The following is a 15,720-nucleotide window of genomic DNA, read 5'->3' as shown; positions in this document are numbered from 1 at the left end:
GAGAAGTGACAAGTTTTGGAACCCCATTATGATGAAACGTTTGCAGCTCATTTAAGGTGCACTTCCGTAGTGGGGAACCATGACTTCATAGAGGCATATAAATGACGGAGTGTCATCGTCCAGTCATTCTGGCAGGCAATTCAGGCCCACAAAGAGGAAATGTGGGCTCTGCCTGCCGTGTGTGCAGTAGCACTTGACCTTCGAGTATTTGTCAATAATCCTGGGTCCTGGAGAAACCTGAAACCCAGGAAACAGTTAACAGGGAGCGCAGGAAGGGGAAAGGCAGCCCATCAGGGCAGACTTCTTGGATAATTCCTGCTGCACTCCACAGTCTGCAGGTCCCCAACCCCTGTCAGCAAGGCTCGTGGGGAGCCTGACCCCCACCCTACCGAGGCAGTGCCAAAGAGGGGGAGCCTGCGTTTCCCCAAGAGCATGGGGTCAGTGGAGACCTACTGATATAAGATAAAGTTCATTCTCATTAAGGTAATACTCCAAATGTCCAGGATATAATAGAAAATCACTTATCATACCAAGAATCAGGAAAATCTTAGCCTTTTCAGATTTTGAAAGAGGAGAGATAATCAACAAACACCAACACTGAGATGACACAATCTTGGAATTCCCTGACAAAGATTTTACCCCAGCTGTCAGAAAAAAGCGTAAAGGAACAATTATGAACCTGTCTCAGCAAAGAAATAGAAGGAATAAAAAGAACCAAATAGAAATTTTAGAACTGAAAAATATTACTTAAGTACAAATTATTGAGGTCCCCTCCCCCACAAAAAAAAAGGAAAAAAGGTTAAGACTATGGATGCCTGCTACAAGTTTAACATTTGAAGGAAATGTAGTACAATGGTAACTTGTCTGAATATTTTCCAAACTTAACAGTGATTTTCTATGAGGAATTTTATTTTGAACACACAATTCTAATAAATCTACACTTGGGATGGTATTATGAAAACCATCACTAATACACTAGTAGTATAATAGTACACTAACAATGCTTATTGATAGACGATATCCGGGATACGTAAGAAATAATGACTGTCTCTGGTGAGGGAAATGGGGACTGAGAGTTATCAGTGGGCAAATTCTTTTGAATTTTGTACACTTTAAAATTTTTTATCTGTATATATATTAGCTATTCAAAAATAAGTATAATTTTTAAGTAAAAAATTACTTGCTTCCACATTAGACTATCTCTGAAAGCGATACAAGACACTGGCAACTGTAATTTCTTCCACAAAGCAGAAGTGAGTGGCTGGGGAGAAGGGGTGATAGGGAGACTCCTAAGTTTCTCTATACTTTTTAGTTTTAATTATAGTTTCTTGTACTTCAAACTGATTTTGTGAACTTCAAGCAGCAAAGTTCAAGACAGGTCATAAATGTACATAAAAGTATTTCCTCAAAGCATTTTCCAACAAAATTTAAAATTGCACAAGGAAAACAAATATTTGCACTGTAATCTATAAAATCTGTGATTAGCTATGAAATAGGGAAGGATGTTTTAAAATTTTTAAGATTTTTCATCCTCTTTCTTAGACACAATTTTAACTTTAGGATATGGAGATGAAGGGATTTGTGAAAAGGTGAATAGGGAATATAGCCAATAATAGAGTGGTAACTTTTCATGGTGACAGATAGTTACTAGACAGTGTGGTGAGCACATTGTAAGATATATGTCAAATCACTATGTTGTACACTTGAAACAAAATATTGTATGCCAACTATAATTTAATAAAATTAAAAAATAAAATTAAGTATTTTAGAAGCGATTTTATATTCTATCCTCCTAAAGAAAACATTACTTGCTTGATATTCAATTATGTAAAGCAAAGGTATTCACTCCTTTCTACAATGACTAAATATAAAATATCCTCAAATTATTTCAGTATGACTTTATTACCTAAAAAAAGCAATGGGATTTGGCATTTAGGATAATTCCATTGTAATTCCTCCCAAACCAATAATAAATCATAAAATTTAAGAGTTACAAAAAGCTTACTGGATAATTTAATTCAATCCCTCAATATACAGATATAGAAACAAAAACCCAGAAAGTTTAAACTCAGACACACAACAAAAAAAGCCATAATTAGAACGCAGATGTTCTGTCTCCCCAACCAGTACGATTTCAAGTCTTGCCTCTATAGGACAAAGTTACTGAAAGTATCCTTCAAATTTCTTTCTTAACTCTATGCTTTAAATAAGTTATCTGTGATAGTAATCAGAAATCCTCATTACTTAATAAAGGAAAACAAGGAAAAAATCTTTTAAAAGTATTTTAATTAATACAATCTCTCAACATCAATAACATATTGTAAATTTTCTGCATTAGAAGTATATTCCTAAATGAGTAAACCAAGGCAACAGCTGGCAAAACAGTAAAGAAAGAGCAATTTTATTTTAAAATAAATGGCAAAAAAAATCAACTTTGCAAAATACTTTATCAATGTGAATTATTTTTAAATAGAAATAGGGAATGATCAGATGTGCATCAAATTGTACTCTCATTCACTGACATGAGCATAAACATTCCAAACAATTATAAGAGGAAGTACGTAAATATATAGAAATAAATGTACACACCCAAATGACAAACTACCATGTCCTGAACCAAAATCTTCACATACTAGCAAATACAGCAAAATATCAATATAAAGAAACATACATATACATATATGCATAAATACCAAAACCCAAAGTGACATGTAGACATGTAAGTGCTTTGGTGCTTTTATACAGATGCAAAAACATAGCTCAGTCAAATAGCCCAGACAGAAACAACCGTTGATCTACAAAACACCCAATAATATTGTAACCTTTTTACTAATGGTGAAAACGCAACAGTTCACAATGAAATTGAGTTTAATAAAATGCTCATGCTTCATATAATGGAAATAGGAAAAGAAACCAGACTCTAAAGCCACTCCTCACTGCCACTGAGTTTCTCATAAACTGAAAATGTGAAGACAACTTCGAACACTTAATAGCACAGGGAGGAAGTCACCAACAGCACAGGGAGGTGGGTGACTCCTATCTAGAATAAAGATTATTCACTAAACGACATCACTTAAAGTAAACAAAAGCATTCTGTAATGTGAGCTAAATTCTTTTTACTTTAAAGGCCCTGCTAGAGACTTGCTGTTGCTCTAATTCATGACTTGGGGAGGCAAAACTAAAAAAGCTATTGCTGGGTTCGGGTGCTGTGGGAGAACCCACAAAAAATGGTCTGAAGTGAAAATCTCCATCTGCACCACCTCGATTTCGAACTGGTGTACTGTCCAAAGGAAACTTGGAGTTGTTCCCTAGGAAAAAAATAAGGGAAAAAACTTAGGCATCTATTTACTTACAGATCTTTAGAACCAAAAAGACAAAAGTAATTCAATATTCAATAAATATTTTAATAGAACCCAACACATACAAGACAGATAAAATATAAACCTAATGTTGGATAAAAAAAAGAATTGATGTCCCCACCCCCTCCCCCTGACCACAGTATATAAACTGTACCTTCTTCTGTGATAGCCATGACCTCATCACCAAAAGTAATTTGACACAATGAAATACATTTTTAGTAGAGCTAGAATGTATAATATCATAATTTTATTTATTTGTTAATCTACTTCAAAGGAATATCATATATACGTGTAAGGGGGTATATAATCTTTTGTCCCAGGTTCTTTAAAACTAAGTTTTTTAAAAGATTACCATAAACACTCCAAAAAAATATATGACAACTATGAAAACTGGCACATACGCATGACATGAGATCAATTGGAATATCCTTAAGAAAAATCAGACAATAGATCTGATTCAACAAGCATTTAACAACTTCCACTAAACCTATCCTGGGCTTGTACAAGTTTTAAAGGGAACACATAACTAAAGGAGAATGGTGGCTATATCTGCTTCAAGCCAAAAATGGAAGTAAGAGGTAAAAGGAAAACGGTAAGTGTGCACAAAAAGAACAGGAAAAGATTGGTGAATATGAAAGAAATAAATATAAATGTAGATAGGGACAAGGGAAAAAATAAGAACATCTACAAATGCCCATACACAATAACACTTGATTCACTGCATCTGCCAAGGCACCAAACAAGCAGAAAAGGGCTAGTATCATTCTAGATTGTGTACTTCCAGAGGGCAGGAATCCTATCTGCATAATCTTTACATCTTCATTACCTAGGATTATACCTACCAACCTGGCATGTGAAACACGTTTGATAAATATTTGATGAATGTACAAATAATTAAACAAAAACATCCACCAAACAAACAACCCACAATAAGTTAAGAACTGTGCAATCAGTATTGCCTTGTAAAAGTGAAATATATCCTTCTTAGAAGATAACAGATGGCTAAGAGTGTGGGCTCTGAAGATAGCTTTGTGACCTTGACCAATTTACTTAAACTTTTTGTATCTCAATTTTCTCATCTGTAAAAGAGGGATAAAAATAATACTTACCTTATAAAGTTTTTAAAATAACATAAATACATGTATAACAGTGCCTAGCACTTTGTAAGGAATCAATACACGGCAGCTATTATTATTATTACAACTATTATTACAACTATTCCTTAAATAGTTTTTCATTTAAAGGAGCGATTTGCAAAATTTTATTTTGGAGAGATATACCCCAAATTTACAGTTCAAATTGAAGATGCAACTTAAACATAATCAAATAAAATAGATAAAAGCAGTGATGTACAGATTGAGACATGAATGAAGAACCCAGAGCCTATCCCACTCTAGGCGTTTGGAGTCTCCTTGGACTACGTGGAACTATATAGAACACAGTGTGAAATTCACGTATAGAACTGTATAGAACACAGTGTGAAAAATCACAGATTTAAAAGAATAGATGTTGGATATTACATCTATTCCTTACCTACAGGGAAGCCAAAAATACCAGACTGTGGTACCATGGATGGCTCAAGGGTACCTTCTTGGTTAGCAATAGTGATGTTTCGTAGCCTAAGGCTATCATAGAGGCCTTGAAGCTTTTGATACTGACGATTTCGTTCCATAAGTTTCTCAGAGATGTCGCTGAACTTTTTCTTGTATTCTTCTAGCACTTTCTTCATGGAAGTGACCTCCCCTTTCATAGAGGTCAATTCTACATCCTTGCTCTGTATTTGCTGAGTATATATCTTCTCCATCTGCTTCAGATGACCCTCAGCCTTGCTGAATTTGTATTCTTGATAGAGACGCTCCTGATGTACCTGTCCCAAGAGAAAAAAAATAAAGGTTTTTTAATGAAATAAATATAAAGTTATATAATACGAAACTTTATACAAACACAAAAATATGCCCATACTGGATTGTTATTAACATTTAGAATAAGATTAAGAAGTAATCAGGATGTACAATAGGATGATTATTATTGAAAATAATACGTTATGTCACTAAATGCATAGAAAGAAATCTCAAACTACCATTACACCAACAAAAGAAATGAGTTATTTGTCTAACCTTAACAAGTGACATGTAGTCCAAAAATTTTTAAGAAATATAATCCTGTGTTTCAAGTAACCCATAGTGTGGAAAATAGATTAGAAGATAGCCCCCAATTATCCCTGCCTCGTGGTACTTATATTCTCCCCTTGAGTGTGGATGGGACATATGACTAAAATACAGGAAAAATAACAAGATGTCACTTTGTGAGAACATTACATAAGAATATAAGATCTGGGGCGGCCGGATGGCTCAGTTGGTTAGAGTGTGAGCTCTCAACAAGGTTGCCAGTTCAATTCCCGCATGGGATGGTGGGCTGTGCCCCCTGCAACTAAAGATTGAAAACGGCAACTGGACTTGGAGCTGAGCTGCGCCCTCCACAACTAGACTGAAGAACAACGACTTGGAGCTGATGGGCCCTGGAGAAACACACTTTACCCCAATATTCCCCAATAAAATTTAAAAAGATAGATAGGTAGGTAGGTAGATAGGTAGGTAGATAGATAGATAGATAGATAGATAGATAGATAGATAGATAGATAGATAGATAGATAGATGGTAAATGTCTGGGTTTTTGTTTTTCTTAATCTTTAGCACCACTAAAGTGTAGCCTCCTGGAAGCTCATAGGTTTTTTTCATTATTATGTACCTAGCACCTAAGAAGGTGCATGAAATATAAATGTTTCTTGGCACTCAAAAAATGTATGTTGAATGACTAAAATATTAGGAAAAAAATTAATGAAGTAAATTTTTGGCTATCTTACTAACTCACTCACTGTTTCCTCCATATCTGAAATGGTGAAAACAATATCACATGTACATGTTCAATCAATACTAACCCCCAAATAGGAATCTACTTTAATATACAGTGTCTATCCATTCAGTCAATAAGTATTTACTGAGACTTAAGACCAGTAACTATGATGGTGACTGAGGATCTAGAGATATACAAGAATCAAAACTTGACCTAAAGAACTCTCCCAATTAGAGAAGGTGAACATGTATGGAGGTAATTATGATACAATATTAATAATACAATCAAGGTAAACATAAGACGATACAGGAGTATGTAAGAGAAACATCATACCCAGAAAAATACAATGAAAATATTTACTTGACAGATAACAAAACCTTTAAGAATCAGTCTTATAAATGCACATGCAAGATATAACATACTCCAGGATATGATTAAAGTTCTCCACAGAAGGCAGGTTTTTCTAAGAAGACACCAAAGGCAGAACATAAAGGAAAAGAGGTACGGATATGAATTTGATGATAAAAATGCTCATACAGCATCATTTTAAATAACCTATGAAAAAATATGATACAATGCAATCATTAATATTATTACATAGAATACACTAAAATTTTCAACTTCTGTATGTCCAAAGAAAATCAATGAAGACTAATAAAAGTGAAAAAAACATTTCTTGCAACATCTGAGTTAAATATATACAGAGAGGTCTTACAAATCAGTAGGAAAAAAAAACTACAGCAATTGAAATAAGCAAACTGAAAGGCAATTTATAAAAGAAAAATACATGCAAAAATACAAGAAAATATGTCCATCTAAAAGTCATCCAAGAAATGCATGTTTAAAGAGCCATGAGATTCTATTTTACCCACATCAAATTGGGCAGTAGAAAGTGTGGAGAACCAAGCACCCTCATATACTTCTTAAGGGAATACAAATTGATATTGTCTCAGTAGAGGGCAATTTTAAAATACTGCAATTTAAAAACATGGAAATGTATTTATCCACCTTCAGGAATTTAATCTTAGTAAATAATTAAGGATGTGGATTTGATGATAAAAACACTCATCACAGCATTTTTTATAATGAAAATAAATCATGATACAGTGCAACCACTAAAATTATGATTATAGAATACTTAATTTAAAAATTTAATAAAATATTCATAATAGACATAATATATTGTCAACTTTAACTGGCCACTAAAACAGTACGTGTGCTATTATCTTTTTTTGTAAAGACAAAAATATATATTTTTATTTATATATTATTTATGCACAGAAAAAATCTAATACACAAAATATATCAACAATGGTTATATCTGAGTGATGGAAATTATGGATGTTTTTTAATTTTCTTCCTTTTGGATTTTCAACAATAAACTTACTTTCTTTTTTAACTTTTTAAGTTTATTTTAAGTGTGTTTTTCCAGGACCCATCAGCTCCAAGTCAAGTAGTTGCTTCAATCTAGTTGTGGAGGGCACTGCTCACAATGGCACATGTGGGGATCGAACTGGCAACCCTGTTGTTACAAGTATCGGGCTCTAAACAACTGAGCTAACCAGCTGCCCTGAACCTACTTTTGAAGAAGATGATTTACTAAAAAGAAAGTTTTCCATACATTCATAAAAAATAATTGCAAACACGATGAAGGAAAAACATTACTAGAAACTTTCACATATACCTTAAAACACACTCTCCAAAGAAACTAGCCTAAGCACTAACCTGGTATGTCCAGAAGGCCAGTGCTCGGGAGCTAATGTCCAACACAATCTCTGGTCGAAGTCCTGCCAGTACCATGGCTTTATATTCCTCTGATGGATTGAGTTCTGTTCGGACAATATCTAGCTTGCCAGAAAGGGTACTGTTGCAGGCAGGGCAGATAGCTGGTGAACGACTAAACTCACCACTACCATGTTGATCACAGAAAATGTGAGAGCAGGCAGTGACCCATGCATAACCAGAGAGTTTGATTCGACACTTGCGATAATTACAAAGCAGCATGTCTTCACACAAAGACATAATAGAAAGTGATGTCTTTAGATGCTGAAAAGGATCCTAAGGAGTAAATGAAAAGGTCAAATAAGTCAAATTGCAGTGAAAATGAAATAACTAACTAAATAAATAAAGCATGTTTTCATTTTATGGTAAAATAATGTACATTTCATTGTTTCATATTTATTATAATCAATATTAATTGTGCTCCTTCATGCAAATCACTACAAAGGCATTGAATTTTTTTTTTTATGGAAATAGTTAAAGACATAGGTGGTTCCAAATCTCACTAAAATCCAAAATAATACGTACATGGGAGAAAAAATTTAGTAACATTTACAAAGTACAAACAAATAAACATCAAATTAGTGCTTTTTGCCATTCCTCAATGCCTAAACAAAAACCCAAATTACCCATTCATTGTTTGCTACGATATTTTAGTATTACTTCTCTCACTTGGCATATATAAAAGCCCAGGCATTAATTTCAGCCATTCTTTAGTGCAAAGTATTTTAAAATTTTTCATATATGCTGATTTCTCAGATTCTTTACCTGTGTTGACTGAAAGAGTAGTAACCAGATAGTATTAAATGAAAACTAATCTAATTCATCCAATTAATTGACCATTATGAAGCCTGGCAATCTGTATAAAAGCAGATTTTTTTAATCATCATCATAACAATTCACCTATTAATATAAACATTATTCAGTGCGATGCTTCTATTTAAAACATTTTTTACAACTAAATACTAAATACTAAATATTGAAAGTTACTTTTCAATATGTTGTCCACTCTCATTGGAATTTTACTAATCCAAACCGGACAGCAATCTTCGGGATACACCAAAATAAGTCATACATTGTTAAATATGGTAGTGACACACCAATTACACACCAAGACAAAATGTTCACGTTTATCGACAGACAAAATCAGTCAAGAACGCAGCCTTGGTCATAGGGGTTGACAAGGACCCTCTGACACCTTTACCCCAAATGTCACCGCTGAGTGATTCTCCCCACAGGTATACGGCACCTGCAGCTGGTCATGCGGTCAATTTTTACCTTCAGCAGCACAATGGGAGTAGAGGAAACAGAAGACCTGGGGACAGTTTTGAAGCTGAGACCCTTCTCGGGAAATGCGAGAGGCGCAGATAATTCCAAATTTTCCAGGAATTGGGGGAAAGCCAATTTAGCGAGCTGAGGGCCAAGTTTTTGAGAGTTGGACTCACAGAAACTTCACTCGGAAATTCTTGGCCTGCTTTTTGCGTTCCACGGAGAAAATAACAGTAATATTAATTAAGTACCTAACCTGAGGCGCCCGAGAAAAAGCGCGGGAAAACGCCGTTGCCTCTGTAACTCCACCAGGCGAAAGGATTTGCGGCGCGTGTCGCCGCTACGGCAGAGGGCGCACGGCGCGCACGCGCAGTCACCTGCCGGGTGGTGAGCACCGGGGTGCCAGCCGCTCAGGATGCTGGGACCCGCGTCTCATGGGCCGTGAGCGCACAAATCCGACCCCTGGTTTAGGTTTCCCACTTGCAGCCTCGCAGATCCTGTCATTGACTACCCTTTACTGCCCTCCACCAGCACAAGAGTACCATCCTAACTTTAATAGGGATAACATTTTTTTTAATTAATTTATTTATTTATTAGTTTCAGGTGTACAAAACAAGGTAATACTTAGACGTTCATCATTTATATCCCTCATACTGTGAACCCCCCTCCCCCCATCCACTATCCCTCCGACCTCACATTGAACCATCACATTATATATGTAAAATTATAGTTGGCATTCATTAATGTTTAGCTTCTGGTGTATAATGCCATGATCAGGTATCCACAGTATCCCTGAGGTGGTCTCCCAAATAGGACGCATGTCCATCGGATACCCAACAAAATCTTTACAACAGTATTGAATACCTTCCCTAAATTAATTTTCAAAAAAACCCTGAGGCCATCTTGTGGTTACCAGGGGCTTCCTAATCCCTTCACCTTTCCCCTTATCCCCAACCCCCTCCCACACACCCATCTAACCACTCTCGGTTTTTTCTCTTCGTCCCCAAAACTGTCTCTGATTAGTTCATTCACATAGTCTTTTCTTTAGATTCCATATATAAGTGAGATCATATGGTACTTGTCTTTCTCTTTCTGACTTATTTCACTTAACATAATGTTCTCTAGATCCTAATGGGGATAACATTTGAGGTCAGTCCCCTGAGGGTCAGGGCAGAAAGGAACAATAGAGAACCTAATACACGCACGTGTTTGTCCTGGCAACATGTGGGGAGTGCCAGCTGGATAGCACAGGCTGAGTGGTTTCAGGAAAAATTCCCAGAAATGATGATACCTACATGTAATGGGACAGCTATTGCCTCCATCTTGAGGTAGATTCTGACTTTTTTATTCATCTTGATATAGCTATTTTTCCAGCTTTTACACATCCTCTGGAACTTTCCTTGATTCACTCTGCCTTGTGAACATTCATTACAGCACTTGGGATCAGGTGCCACAGCTTTTTTGAGGTGATCAGCCTATGTGCTGTCCTGGACCCACTTGTGATTGTTTAAACGTTTGTATTTGTTTGACCCTAATGCTGTTTGTTACCTGTCACTTCCTTTTCTGTTCTGTACTGATTTTTTGGCTCAATATATGAGTCGATTAGAATTCATACTAGAAATTAAGCCGAGGGGGGCTTGAGGGGCCCTGGGGATATAAGCTTTAATGCTGTCTTTTGTAACCACCTTTCCAGATGTGACTCCACTATGAATTTGTAACAGGCACAATCCAATGAATCAGCAAAACAATGGACATCAATGCCCCGCAAACCCTCGGTGGGTTGTGAAATCTGTTAATACTAAACCGTTCTCCGAAAAACCTGTTAAAACATTCTGCTAGTTTGTCTATTTGCAACTTGTTCACAGTAATTAGAAAGGGTCATCTTGGGCTTTGTATACATTTCCTAAAATGTCTATTTTCTGAGAATTAGAGCTGAGACCTAATTCTAATGGTACAAACTGGATTCAGAGAAAATTAGGTTCCTTGTATAAACCATGTAATCCCTAACATGTTTTGGCTATCTAAGCCTTTTGTGCATTTTCTGGTTTTGACTATGCCAAATGTAAAAAGGACACAATGTCATTTAAAGTTATAAAACACAAAGCATTCAAATTCCACCAATACAAGTACCTAAGTTTGTGATCCTAGCCAAGTTACCTTTGTTCTGCAATACAATCCCTTCCTGTTTAAGGTCATCCTCTTGATTCCCAAAATCTAGTGTTCCCCACACCATTTTCTCTCTAAATCAGTTTCCAACTTCCAACCCATTTGACGAATAGCCTGTCAGAATTACTATTTTTCTTTCTATATATATAGTGGGTGGAGCTACAAAGTCTTAATATCCCAGTAGTTTGGAACATCAGGAACTAACCTGTTTCTTCATGGCATGTATCCTGTTCTCATGGCGTAGATAAACCCTTCACTGGCTTGTTTCTAGGGTGCTCCTAGAGAGGAAACCACTGAAATCAATCAAGAAAGGCTAAGGCAGCCACCCACAAAAAAGATGTTTTTAAAATATTGGTTTTTGTTATTAAACATCAAGAATATCAAGCATCACACAGCTTTAATAAACCCAAACCTTTATTATTAAATATCAAGCATATCAAAGCATCACAGCTTTAATAAGCCCAAACCTTTCTCACATTTGATTTTTTTTAATGAAGTAACACATTAGATATAATTGAAAACCCCGTGTACACTTCAACCTCATTTTCCTCCCACCTCTCCAGAGGTAAACAAACCAAATTTTGATGTTTATTATTCTCATACATGCTTTTTTACACTTTTAGTATATGCATACCGTGTTTCCCCGAACATAAGACCTAGCCAATCAGCTCTAATGCGTCTTTTGGAACAAAAATGAATATAAGACCTGGTCTTATATAAGACCGGGTTTTATATTATAGTAAAATAAGACCAGGTATTATTATATTATACTATACTATATTATATTATGTTATATTATACCTGGTCTTATGTTATAGTGAAATAAGACCGGGTCTTATATTAATTTTTGCTCCAAAAGACGCATTAGAGCTGATTGTCTGGCTAGGTATTGTTTTCAGGTAAACACAGTAAACATCAGTCTTGTTTTGCATGTTCCAAAACTACCAAATTTCATCACATAGCACATATCACTTGGTCATTTTAACTCATTTTTGAGATGTAGTCAAGTTAATATACATACTTTGTATTAATTCCTTTTAATAGCCAAATACTACAAATATACCACAATTTATCTACTTTCTAATGGACATTGGGGTTCCCGGTTTTTACAATTAAAAATACTGCAGTGAACTTTCTGTACATGCCTCCTTGAGTACACATGCCAATTCCTATACAACGTAATACCCAGAGACTGGGTTACTGTATAAGTATCTTAAACAACCACTCTCCAAAGTATAACTTAAATTTACTGCCACCAGAAAAGGGAGCCCACATTCCAGACCCAGCAACATATCAAGTGTCAGTTTTTCTGTCTTGAGTTTTGCCCATCTAATGGCAGTAAAATAGTATCTCAATGTTGTGTAATGTGTAATTCTTTCAACTAGTGAGATTAAACATCTTTTCATGTGAATGATTACTCAGGGGTTCTCATCTATGAATTGCACATTTAAATCCTTTGATCATTTCCTTCATTTATATGGAATCCTTTGCCAGTTACAGGGCATGCAAACAGTTTGAATTTTACTGTATACAAATTTATCAATCTTTCCTTTTTGAGCTTATGTCTACTCCAACGTCACATTCTTTGCTTTTCTATAGGTGTAAAATTCTCCTTTACATTTATAGAGCTTTAATTTATAAGGAGTCTGGATAAACTGACAGTACAATTTGTGCTTATACATCACTTACACCATTTCATTACACGTTAGTTTCACCTTTCAAAAATGATATTTTTGCCAGGTAGTTTGATTTTGATCTTGTGTAGATATTCTAAGTACCTTTCAGCTATATTATGAGTATTTATGTACCACATTTCTCTAAGAGTCTCAGAGATAGTAACTTTCCCTCCCATTATCTTTGAATCTTTAGCTGTTAGCATCATGTACTCTAAAACTAATTTGATACTTTAATAAAAGAATCTTAATTTAAATAGGTTTCGTATTCTAACAGACATTATTACAGTTACATACCATGGGTGTGATTCTGGTATAAGCATGATATTAAATCTCATTTCAAAACACAGTGAAGTATACCAGACTTCCAATATTTGGATGTGTATTTTGCATATTAAATATACCTTTTGCATATTAAATATACACGCATGAATGTAAGTACAGTACATTGGGCAAAAAATTTCCTGTAGTATAAGTTAGCCAAAACTGAGAATATTTCAACATTAAATATAAAGCAGAAATAATGTTTGTTTTTATCATACTTGAGTGGTATGTGTAATTTAAATCAATTGGTAAATATCCAATAAGTCTATAAAATGCTAATAAAATATTTCCTATTAAATGTCAATAAGCTTTTATATCTATTCCTCACATACATAGGATGTTTTCACAGGCATTCTTTATTGCCTCTTAAAGGATCAAGCATCATAACCAGATATTAAGAATTATAAGTAGATTCATTGGTACCCAGATAGTTTATTTTTTGATTATCTATTCTGGGCCAGGCGTTAAGGATAAAGAAGTTGGCCTGCTTTCACAGAGTTTACAGTGTGGAATCTAAGAACGATAAAATATTTTACTCTTTCCTTTGCTGCCTCTTACATTTTTGCAAGTTGATTCTAAAAATCTTTTCTGGTGAGAAAAGTCAGCTTCCATCTTCAATTTGAAGAATTGTCTACCTTCATACTGCAAAGAAAAAGATATTTTTAGTATCGCCCTGAATATGTGAACAATCACTCAGTATAAAACTGAGTAAACCATTTAAAATTTAAACATGAATGACTTTAGAGTAATATAATGTTTCAGTAACTCCCAGTAACTTCACTAGAGCTCATTTCATAGCCCAAGATCAGTGCTATTCAAATACTATTGCAATCTAAGGGTTCTCAATAAACTTTATAGTCATGTTTTAAATTTAGTTTTGTTTTGTATCACAGGTACATTTTATTAACCTAGAATTACTATGTTTTATAATTGTTTGACTCCGCAAAAATCAGAAGGCACTAATGGACAGCCAATCCATCCCCATGGTGCTCTGAGTGAAGACAAGTCAGCTTATATATATATGATGGACTAAAATCCCACTACCTAAGGTTCCAAGCAGTGAGAGGAACAGCCATCAAAGTTTATCTCCAACCATTTTAATAAACTGTAATCAATGTTCTAAGAAATATTTATCAAAAATACAGCTATCAAAAAACATAACAAAGACAAAATAAAAAAATTAAAACAAAAAAGTTTAAAAATAAAAAATAAAGCTATCAAATGACTCTTACAGGAATCATTACATCTAAATTTTAGAGTTAGTCAAGAGCTAAAATAACCATTAAATATCAACTGGTCCAGCTATACAAACATGAGGAATTAGATTATAAAAAGAATTAGTGCCCGAACCAAGAATAATTAACTAGAGAAAATGTTACTGGAATTATATAGGGATACACACTATAGTCCTTATTACAATATGTTGCCTAATTCAAGAATTAAATTAGGCTTTGGGGTAAAGATAATGAGGAACAGGCCGACTGGAAGATGCACATAAGCAATAAAAGAATTTCTAACACCCTATCATGCAGATGTCAGAAACGAATAGATAGTGCAAAAGTCTAAAATAAATATACACATGAACACTGATAAAACAGCTAACATCTACTGAGCATTTACCATAAGCTTAACAATGTGCTAAGCCCCACATGTGTATTACCTAATTTAATCTTCAAAGACAAGCACTATTGAGTCAGGCACTATCATTGTCTTCTCCTAAGATATAAAGACACTAAGAAACTGAGATATTAAGAAACTTGCCAAGTTTACATAGCTGGTTAAGTGACAGAGGATGGGTTTGAACCCAGCCTGACTCCAGTCTGACCCATGTATTACTACTATGCTACCTCTCAACATCTCTGACTTTTTAAAAAATAAAATTTGTAGCACCTTAGCAGCTACCATAATGTCACAAAGCTGAATTTTCAAAGATTCATATGTATATCAAAGCTTCTCAATTTCATCATAAGCCTTACCATGAAAGAAAAATGTTGTCATCATCTATTATATATCCAGGACTTACAGCAGCCAAGAGTTCCAAGGTTGGGAAAGAAGTTTCTAGAAAGAAATTCATCTAGTTTCAGTCTCCTGAAATTTCATTTCTGCAAAAGACATAGCCAAAAGCTAAAAAACTATTTGAAGTGCTGATGTTACTTTGAATTATGTGTATTTCCTGTATTTTACCCTCAGATTTACCCCATTCTCTGTTGAAACAGCAGGCACAGGTAAAGAATACAAGCATGTGGGGCTGGCCCAGTGGCTCAGGCGGTTAGAGCTCCATACTCCTAACTCCGAAG

The 15,720-nt window shown here is 34.9% G+C and overlaps 1 protein-coding gene across 1 annotated transcript; it reads right to left on the bottom strand.

Moving 5' to 3' along the window:
* Window positions 1-2,267: 2,267 nt before the first annotated feature.
* CCNB1IP1 (cyclin B1 interacting protein 1) lies at window positions 2,268-14,065 on the bottom strand. The gene is made up of 5 exons (XM_081048348.1): window positions 13,982-14,065; window positions 11,632-11,704; window positions 7,938-8,270; window positions 4,893-5,226; window positions 2,268-3,308 (listed from the first exon to the last, which is right to left on the bottom strand). The coding sequence occupies exons 2-5, from the start codon at window positions 11,641-11,643 to the stop codon at window positions 3,106-3,108; spliced, it is 882 nt and encodes a 293-aa protein (XP_080904474.1). The 5' UTR covers window positions 11,644-11,704; window positions 13,982-14,065; the 3' UTR covers window positions 2,268-3,105.
* Between the last annotated feature and the right edge of the window lie 1,655 nt (window positions 14,066-15,720).

Source organism: Rhinolophus hipposideros, assembly GCF_964194185.1.
Source record: "Rhinolophus hipposideros genome assembly, chromosome: 5".
Taxonomy (NCBI): Eukaryota; Metazoa; Chordata; class Mammalia; order Chiroptera; family Rhinolophidae; genus Rhinolophus; species Rhinolophus hipposideros.
Note: the sequence above shows the minus strand (reverse complement) of the source record. Positions and strands in the feature narration are given on the sequence as shown.